This window comes from Coregonus lavaretus (genome assembly GCF_964263955.1).
Source record: "Coregonus lavaretus genome assembly, chromosome: 7".
In the NCBI taxonomy this organism is placed as follows: Eukaryota; Metazoa; Chordata; class Actinopteri; order Salmoniformes; family Salmonidae; genus Coregonus; species Coregonus lavaretus.
This window is the reverse complement of record NC_139994.1, coordinates 32387086-32397611: the sequence shown is the minus strand read 5'-3', so window position 1 is coordinate 32397611 and position 10526 is coordinate 32387086. Positions and strand designations below refer to the sequence as shown.

The window sequence follows — 10526 nt, the reverse complement described above, 5'->3', positions numbered from 1 at the left end:
TGACGGCCTACACTGGCCAACGCTGGGCCAATTGTGCGCTGCCCTATGGGACTCCCAATCACGGCCAGTTGTGATACAGCCTGGAATCGAACCAGGGGGTCTGTAGTGACGCCTCAAGCACTGAAATGTAGTGCCTTAAATCGCTGCGCCACTCAGTAGCATATACACCTCTCTGGTTTGGCCTCACCCTCCCTTAAGGGAGACTTCAATCAGTCTGTCGAAAATCGGAGCCTGACAACGTTAATTGATCAAATGTACCCAGGGGGAAGGTTCAGTGTCAGTGTACTGACAGTTATTAGGGGGTATTTGAAACTTGTAGAATAAGTAAATTAAGGAAGGGAGAGTGAGTGAGTGATTGTGTCCATTTAAAAAATAAAAAATATATATATTTCTTAAGGCTATAAGTTATTTTGTGTAATTATGATTTCACAGCTAACTTGTTTTGTTGTAGCAAACCATTTCAGCATGGCTATCACAAGCTCTCTAGAATGTGTGAGTGGATAAACATTTAACCTATGGCTTTGCACTCCACTCTGTGGGCTGTGTGAGCATGACTCAGCAGATTAGTGCAGTGTGTGTGTGTGTTTAACTTCTGATTGATGGATTGTGTTTCCGTGAAACCAGCTGACTCCTGGCAGTATCTGCACCCCATCCTCTTTGCACCCTTCTTTAGTCTGCTCTACATTGCTCTCTCACACACACACACACACACTTTGCACCCCACTCTACTCAGCTCACACACACACACAGAGACTCACACACAGAGAAAGCTAAGCCTTTTATTCCACGGCTGCTGCTTTGGCATTCACTGTAGGGCTGAAATTCGCACAGGATTGCACACGACGCAGAGGGGCACAGAACCGTGCGGTTTAGCCCTACTCCTACAGTATATTATCTCTCTCCCTGTCTGTACCTTGGTCCATTCTCTCCTTTAATCCTCTTCAACGTGAGACACTGTCCTGGTTGAAGTGGGAGCTGTGAGATGCTGAATGGACTTTGGATGGTACCCTCGGAGCAGACTATTGTGCACTCTTCCCCTCCTGAACCCAACCCTGGAGGAACAAGATCACAGTGTTTTTAATTAAAGCACGCGACGGCTGAGTACGGTAGATAATCCGATTTAGCCTGATATCCCTCTGCAGTCATTATACGGTTCATGTTTCCTCTCCCCTCACTGGGAGTTTTCCCTTCCAACACTCTGGGGCCTTCAATCTGTCCATTGTTGAGCCTCTCTGCTGGTTTGGTGGAGGTGATATTGCCCAATACTGTACTGTACACCCTGGCATCACACCAAGGTCATCAATGTCAGCGATCTTAAATTTAAGAAGCTTCTAAGTGGTTAGAATATGTGTGTCATAGAGCAAATCTCTCATCTTAAATACAGTAGCCTATCACATTTAAGAAGTTGTCGGCAGCCAAGTCAAATGACATGGCGTTTCTGTGTCCGTTTCTGTGTCAGCAGCTTACACAGAGGGCTTTGGAGAAGAAAATAAAACCTGTCTCAAGGTTTACTATTACCCCTCAGCCTCCCACACTAGATACATTGACATTTAAATCCATCCTGTAGCCGTATAACCCCAAATTTGAATGAATAATGGAAATAAAGTAATAGGCATTATATTCTAGCTTCACTCAAGCCTGAAGGCAGAAGAAGCCTTTCATTTTTTCAATAAAACCCTCTCTATTCCCCTTATCACTCAGAGCAGCAATTTAGCACGGCAGGGCGCACAGGATGAGTAAGTATCTATTTCAAGTGCATGTTGTGCTTCATACTTTAATTTAAATAAAGATAGTTCACAAAGCAGTCTGTGCCGAGTAATGAATGTTAAAAGGACAGGAAACCTACCAAAAGGTGATCCTATTATAGTTTTTGTCCAGTGTATCATTAATAACGTAGCTTTAGGGGCTCACACAAGTTTGAATGGTGGGTTTTTTTTATCCAAAGAGGGAGATTATAATGACACATGACACATTAGGGATGATCCAGCTACATCTTTTACAAATACAGTAAGCCACTTCACCAAAAGGTTCAAACAGACCAAAGAGGGTACATAGATAAATTATACTGGGTAGTGTTGATCGCAGAATGACCACCAGGTGTCGCTTTCACACAGCTGAACTTGCAGTTGAGCTCTGCTCTACCGTAACACCATGAGTGAGGTATTAAACACCTATATTTGATGTACATACTGTATCTGTTGTAAAATAATGACAATGTATTTTTGTCTTAGAGTTGGTGTTATATTCGTAGTCATCAATATATTTCAGTGTAATCAATGGCAGCAACAATAATACAAAAAAAAATAAAGATGGAATCCTTAATTGAAACAATAACAAAGCGTCACCTCGTCTATGTTTTGATAGAAAGCTGAGGGATATGGCCTTGGAGAAATGTAATTTAAGAGCTCTTTATGGAAGCACTGACCATCCATGATATCAAAATTATAGTTTTAACCATGTTTTGAGGATGTACAGTGTTTGTTTACATTTACTTTGTTTACAAACATTGGAGTATAACAAGCTTGTTATATTTTGTGTTCTGATGGGGTACGACAGTTAAACTGAGCTCATGAGAGATGTATAAGTTATATTCTTCAAGAATCAATGGGTATAAGTCATGTAGCTAGCAACTAAGGAGTCTATCTTTAATTAAACGCTCATATTTCATGCTTTACGGTTGAGATACATACTCAGTGTAAGGTCTCGCGATGTTTGACAGTTGCGAGATCCTGGAGAAAAAGGCCTTGACATATGTCAACAAATAAGATACATTAATACTAGCTAGCAACACAGGTAAGTTTACGTCTTGCGTGGTTAGTCATTTGGACAATATGAAAAGCGCCAAAGGGAACGTTTTGTTTTGTATAGCAAGAGGACAAATGCATACTAAGACAATAACTATCGTCTCGTTTGCTAACAGCTTGCTAGCTAGCTAACGTTAGCTAGCTAACCTACTGTAGCCAGCAATTTTAGCCATCTAGCTAAAAAAAACGTTATTACATCAACTGTGGTTTAGTAAGTTGGGGTGCAACGTTGCAGATACAATGCATAGAGCTCACATGTGGCTATTACTGTACTGTCAGGTTATACTGATGTAAGTGTTAATGCCTTCCAGAAATGTACTATATACAGTTATTTCACTTACCAGGCTGTTCTAATGCATGTGGTCATGTTATGCTGCTTTGTTACTCATGCATTATCGCGTCATAAATTATGTCTTATGACCTCATTTAAAAAAGGTATGCAGTTTTGTTACTCATACATTTTTGCATCTTCATTCAGTTTGGCTTATGATGTCATTATTTATTTATTTATTTTAAGGATACATGTATTTATTTTTACAACCAAATCTACATTTTTTAATGTAAATGGTATGTTATAGAACGGTCCAGACACCTTTTTTGTGATTTCACTTGTTTTTGAGACACTTACCACAAACAGCAAATCACTTCCTCATCCTCATTGTTTAGTATGGGGGCCCATAAACACCCAAATACGTCCTTTTAGAAACGGCAAAGCCATCAGTATAGTGATGCAGGTCTTTAGATGTTGTGCACATAAAATTGTGTCATTCTGAACGTTATCCGCAACGTTATATTCCCTTTTGTGCGACTCGAGACGTTTCCCCTATCACTATACTGAGAGCTTAGCCATTTCTAAAAGGAAGTACAGTATTTGGGTGTTTTTGGAGTCATGGTTAAAAAAAATTCAGGGCCCCCATACTACACAACGAGGATGAGGAAGTGATTTTCTGTTTGGGGTAAGTTTCACAAAATCAAGTGAAATCACAAAAAAGGTGTCTGGACCTTTCTATGACATGACATTTACATCAAAAAGGTAGATTTGGTTGTAAAACTAAAACGTATCCTTTTAAGGTCATTCAACTTCAGTTGCACCTTCTACAGTAGCTGCACCTTGATTGTTATTATTAATCTAATCATCATGACTTACAGTTCACTAGAGCCTCAGTTTGTAGACTATTATGCCATGGACCTATGGTCACTAGTAAAAAAAAGAGGAAGGTGATGGGTCTCTTCTACCCCTACCCAAGTCTGCATGGGGAAAGGAGGAGGCTGATCCCTACTGTGATAGTGGAGACTACTGGCCCTTTGCTATTTTCCCCATGTGCGAAGAGGAGTTCGTCCTGCAGGGAGGAGTCCCTATATCGCGGCCTACCTTCAGCACCATGGGGAGTAGCAAAGATGAGGAGCAGACAGCAACTGTGGCCTCCCCTCTGAGAGATGAACTTGGCAGCGTCAAAGAGACTGCCTCAAAGCCTGAGGGCTGCGAGGCTTTTGCTGGCAAAGGTCTCAGCCTGGAAGAGGTTTCGCAGCTACCAGAGAAAGAAGGTGAGATCTTCCTCAGAGCGGACCTTCAGGGTGGAGGCCTGGGAAAACTGCTGCCTGCCTTATTTTCAATAAAAAAAATATAACTTTAATGACTGCTGCTGTGTTTCTTTTACATTAGTTAAGATAAGAAATAGATAGATATAGATAGGTAAGTTCTAGGGTTTCAACAGGTGATCGCACACAAACCATAAAAACAAAATAAACATAAAAAGGAAAAACCAAAGAGACTGAGATGCAAAAATATTTATAATTTAGTTCCATACATTAATAAAAATACAACAATTGCTAGTGCAAAGTGCAATAAAGTGCTAAACAAAAAGAGAACACTCATTTTTGTTTAGCACTTTATTTCACTCCACTGGCACTTTTTGTATTCTTTTGAGTATGGAACTGGCTGATGGACTAAATAAGGGTTATGGTTAACGTGAAGCTTGGACATAAATAGCTTGCAATTAATTTTGGATAAATAAATAATTGTCACATAAGGAAATTTGTCTGGGAACAATAGTGTTCATTTATTCATTCATTTATTTATCAACTCATATCATTGGGAATGTAACATCAAGAAATTAACCAGTCTGTTTCTCTTTCCCTGTCTCCCCTGCTCTCTCTCCCTCTCCCTTTCTCTCCCTCTATCCCCAACCTTTCCCTTGTCCATCCTTCCAATATCATACGACCAAGCATGCCAAGGTGTAACAGTGTAGAATAGGCTGACCCCTCGCTGCACCTTCAGGTCATCTGCTGTCTACATGACCACCCCTCCCATGGAGGCGTTCGCCGGGCAGCAGGCTCAGGCTGCCCGTGATGTCAACACGGCATCGCTCTGTCGCATCGGCCAGGAGACGGTGCAGGATATCGTCTTACGCACCATGGAGATCTTCCAGCTGTTGAGGAACATGCAGGTGAGTGTTTCTTGTGACTTTTTGTGTTGGGGTGGGTGTAAAGGCTGAACAAAGTTCATGGGTTGCCTTTGATTATGGATGGTGCTGGTCTGTCAACCACCTTTATTACACGCAAAGCATTGTTTGCATGTGCTCCTCTTCCATTTTACGCACGCACGCACACTCACACACCGATTCAGCTTCATTTGACCCCAGACCGACAGCATTACATAAACTGACAGCACAACATTGATTGACTGTCATCCAAGAGGTAAAAATTGTGTGGCACTGGTTGGAGTCTGTTGAACCAAATAAATATCCCTCTCTCTCCCCACAGTGATATCAAATAACAGTAACACAATATGACATGCATTGTCCCTCTGCTTTGTGGTGAGAATGGATGGGTATGGGCCTACGAGCAGAAAGCTAGGCCAACTAAGCCAGCTTTAATTATTGCCCTAGGAAGGCATGTCCCAATCCTGTTTCACACTTGTTTTTAAACATGGAGGATGATATAATTGGGTATGTAAAGGCCTCCATTTTATCATTAGACAGTCACCATCTGTTTATACCGCTTTTCGCCCTTCTGTTGACACATTGGAAAGATCAGACTGTGCCCTGAAGATGAGTTCAGGACAGGTTGGGTGCGTCCTAAATGGCACCCTATTGCCTATGTAGTTCACTACTTTTGACCAGGGCCCATACTAGGACTCTGGTCAAAAGTAGTGCACTATATAGGGAAAAGGGTGCCATTTGGGACATAATCAGACATTGTCTCTCTCTGTCTGTGTCTCAGAGAAGATCCTTCCTCAACTCATTAAAACAACAACCGAGACAGTCAAAGACAAAAGAAGAATGCATTACCACAAGCCACACTGACTCGCCACAGAATGCACAAACAGCACTGTTGTGACTTGTTTCACTGATCACAGACTGTGTGTGAAAAAAAGATCACTCCTGTAGGCATGTATACAGGTATACAACTCACCTACCCTCATGCAGGGAATAGTTTCAGGCTGTACAGGATGTTTACGATCAGTTAAAAGCGCCTAAAGCTAGTTAGCATTAAAGCTCAGTTGAAATTATCAGTTAGAAGTGCCTAAAGCTAAAGTTAGTTAGCATAAAGCTCAGGTGAAACAGTCCGAAGCAGTTTTAAGTTATATACATATCATGTAGTTATATGTAACTTCTCCTCTCGGTGGAATGCCATGTAACAGCACAGTAAAATGAATCAATTTAAAACCGTTTTTTAGTCTACATTGCAATAATTCAGTCATTATTTTACAAACCCTCTACACTTCAGTTACCACCATAAACATTTGAGTAATCACACACTGATTACCAGTAGTCAAGGAGGGACTAGTCAAGGAGTAAATAGGAGGCCCTGTATTGGCCTGTAGATATTATTAAAATGTTATTACATTACTAAAAGAGTATGTAACACACTTATTTCCTATGTCATCTCCCCCAGCTGCCAAATGGAGTGACGTACCACCCCAACACCCACCAGGACAGACTGAGCAAACTGCAGGAGCACCTGCGTATGCTCTCTGTACTCTTCCGCAAGCTGCGCCTCGTCTATGACAAATGCAATGAAAACTGCACTGGTCTGGACCCTGTACCCCCAGAGGTGAGTGGCCACTGTCCCAGAACCACTCTGTGTATCACAATCAATATCTAACCAGTTTGAACTGGACATCATTTACTTGGTGCCTGGGCGATTCTTATCTCTCCCACTCTGTCAGGTCTACCTCGGCAGGTCTACCTCGGCACACCATATTCCCTATATAGTGCACTACTTTTGACCAGGCTCTGGTTAAAAGTAGTGCTCTATACAGGGAATATGTTTCCATTTGGGACGCAGTCCTCGGCTCAGCTCTACATTCAATTCAATGGTGCTCTGTGTTTGCCCCTTAGTGGCTGTTATGGACACCCACCCACCACTTTATCTTACTGAGTTACTGGGGTGGCTACTGTTTCAGACCTCATGCTGGGCGATTCCACTGTTTTATTGTTGCAGTCTTTTCTCCTATTGGTTTGGAGCCATTTGGTTTTAAACCAATGTTTTAGAACTGACTGCTTGCACACATTTAATTAGGCTTTTCTTACATCTGACGGAGGCATTTTGCGTTAAACATATGAGAAAGTCCATGGTAAAGGAATTATGCTGAGACTCCCATTTTTCACTTTAAAATGTATACCAAACAAAACCATATTTAACAAAAACACATTTACAGGAAGAACTGTGCAGATACAAGGTTTGGTAACAGGATAAAACTTTTTCTCCCCAATTGGTAGTTACAGTCTTGTCCCATCGCTGCAACTCTTGTACGGACTCGGGAGAGGCGAAGGTCGAGAGCCATGCGTCCTCCGAAACACAACCCCGCACTGCTTCTTGACACACTGCTCGCTTATCCCGGAAGCCAGCCGCACCAATGTGTCGGAGGAAACGCCGTACAGCTGGCGACCCAAGTCAGCGTGCATGCGCCCGGCCGCCACAAGGAGTCGCTAGAGCGCGATGGGACAAGGACATCCCGGCCAGCCTAACCCGGACGACGCTGGGCCAATTGTGTGCCGCCTCATGGTTCTCCCGGTCACGACACAGCCCGGGATCGAACCCGGATCTGTAGTGATGCCTTAGACCGCTGCGCCACTCGGGAGGCCTACTGTCATTTTGTTACCAAACTTTGCATCAGCACAGTTTTTTCAGTAAATGTTTGATTTACTGTGTAAATTGTTCAAAGTAGAGTAGAGTTGTATGGTTTGTTCAACTTTGAAATCAATGTTTTTTGTTTGGCAGACATTTTCATGTGAAAAATCAGCGTCTCAGCGTAATTCCGTTAATGTGGAATTGCCCATATGGCATACTGGCTTGCTGTATTTCTCTCTCATGAGGGAAAAGTGACAAATATAATTTGCAATTCTGGTCATATGTAAACCTCACTGTCCATTACATTCCACAGTTGTACCAGTTCATTTAAAATGTTTACATATTCCCAGAGGCTGTGCAAACCACTGACTGTGCTGACCAACCAATACCTCACCACACCATGTTGTTTGGAGGAAGTTGATTTTGGCCCTCCTGACACTGCTATTTATCATCCCCTAAAACTCAAGTGGCTGACAAGCCTGCTATTGGCCGGCCGCAATCCTGACAGTCGTGCTATTGGCTAGCCGCTGAACGGGCTTTCCCCAAACAGGAAGTGGAATCAATGACTCAGCCAGCGTGACCTCATCACGTTCCTAATTAGCAGCAGGCCTGGTAATGAACAGCTGGCGAAGGCTGCCCACGTCAGCGGTTTTCTGTTTTCTCCCCGAGCCAGGCAATCAACTGAGCCCTCGTCGTTCTTTGGCATTTCCTGCACTGTGAGCGGCCATGTCATTTAATTTACTTATCCTCCACGCATTATTTTTCTTCTTCTTTCTTCTCCCTATTTCGTTCCCCCTCTCTAAGTAAGGCAACCTGGAGAACTTAATTACCCCCATTCTTCTCTGTCAACAGGCAAACCACATCCATCCTCGTGTGGAGGAGAGAGACGGGTTATAACTCACACGTACAGTCACAGAGACACACACACACACACACACTCTTTCTCGCTCGCCCCCTCTCTCTCTACCCCTGCACATTTTCCCCCTTCCGACTGCCAAAAACAGCTCTTACCTTTAAATTCAAAATGCGTTTGGCTCATAGCTGGAATTATGGAAGTAGAAAAAGTTTTTTTCTCTCTAATACTTTTTGGACTCTACGCCCCTAACAATCACAGAGTTGGCCTAATATAATATCCAGCACGTCTTCTGTCTTCTCTCTAACACGAATCAGACAGCTTTGGGTTTGGCATCGGTCTCTCTGACTGACTAGAGAAAACTGCCAGAGCTGTCTCTTGTTTTTCTCATGTGATTCTCTCTCCCTGCCTCTGTCTCTGTCTGTCTTCTGGCCCTATCCAGCCCCATTCAGCCCTGCAGTAATTCTTTGGTCACAGCCTGCTTCAATCACTGTCTACACTGGCCTCTGCCAGTTGCTAAACCTCAGGTCACTGACTGCAATGAAACGCAATCAACAACTAGGCTATTCAGAATGTAGAATAGCACTCAGCCTCAGATTTGTTTTGGACTTCACTGTGTTTTCACACCTGCTAAGGCTTTTGGTTGGCCGGTAATCGTTATTCCTCTTGTACCTAATCTTATGTTTTTCTCAAATCATTACCTCGTTCCTACATAACCGTTTAAGCAATCTCACCTCACACAGCTATGTATGATAATAGAAACCCAGTAGACGATAGTGTAAAGCTAGTATAATGGTACCATTTAAGATAAGCGTGTTGGTCTTGATGCAGTGCAATAGAGAACAATGTGTTCCGTACGGCACTGCTCATTATCCTGCAGACCAGCAGGTGTCAGTGTGGTTTAAAGCAGTGGAGGAACAGCCAGGCAGATCGAGGAGGGAGGGAGGGAAAGACCTCAGCATTCTGAGAGGGTTTTCAGCACAGCAGTCGGTGTAGTGTCAGCCAGACAACGTCAAGCACAGCGAGTGCTTAAAATGAGTTAAGAACTTGGGTATGGACTGTGGAGAAGTCCTAGTTCTGAAATGGTGGTGGTGCTATGGAACTGTTTGTAGATTAAAGATTATTATTAAAGTGTTTTCGTGATCTACACCAAATCCCAATTTTCGCAACTCTAAGGAGACAAGATTATAGCAGTGTCTGTACATGAAGGCAGTTCTAATTCAGTATTTTAACAGGGAATCGAATGTCCTAGAAATCCCTTTGTACAAGCTCAATAGGGAGAGTTAGTGCTCATGCAAGCAGTATAGAAAAAGTAGACTTTTAGAGAAGGGGCTAGTGAAATTTCCATTTTTATTTATTTTGTTTGATGAGAGACATAAGCCAATGAGCCTTATTTATTTTTCATGTTTTATTTATCCTTTATATAACCAGGCGAGTCCCATTGAAATGGTAATCTCTTTTGCAACGGAGCCACAGACAAGAGACAATAAATGTATTTTCCAAGCCAAAGTACCAAACTACTATCAATTTACCATCCCCTCACTGAACACCAGTGGTCATTGTATCTTTTTATATACCCCCCCCACACACACAGCAACTCATCCCCTATGTGGAAGACGACAGCAGCTCCAAACACAATGAACGCTCGGCCAGCCAGGCCCGCCCAGCAACAGAGGAGAGGAGGGAGATCCTGGAGGTTAACAAGGTGAGCTAGATATAAATGTACAGTACACTGGGCTTTAGAGCGCACAGCCCTGTATATAAAAAGATAACCCCAATAGGGATTCCAGGAG

The 10526-nt window shown here is 42.8% G+C and overlaps 1 protein-coding gene across 1 annotated transcript in view; it reads left to right on the top strand.

Moving 5' to 3' along the window:
* The first annotated feature begins 2711 nt into the window (after positions 1–2711).
* The window catches only part of LOC311132173 (mediator of RNA polymerase II transcription subunit 30-like), a 35447-nt gene continuing 27632 nt past the window's right edge, over positions 2712–10526 (top strand). Inside the window, exons 1-4 of the mRNA XM_084165391.1 lie at positions 2712–2793; positions 5031–5251; positions 6702–6860; positions 10328–10438. Coding sequence (XP_084021517.1) covers positions 5099–5251; positions 6702–6860; positions 10328–10438 — 423 coding nt within the window. The 5' untranslated portion in view covers positions 2712–2793; positions 5031–5098. The remainder of the gene's footprint in view (positions 2794–5030; positions 5252–6701; positions 6861–10327; positions 10439–10526) is intronic.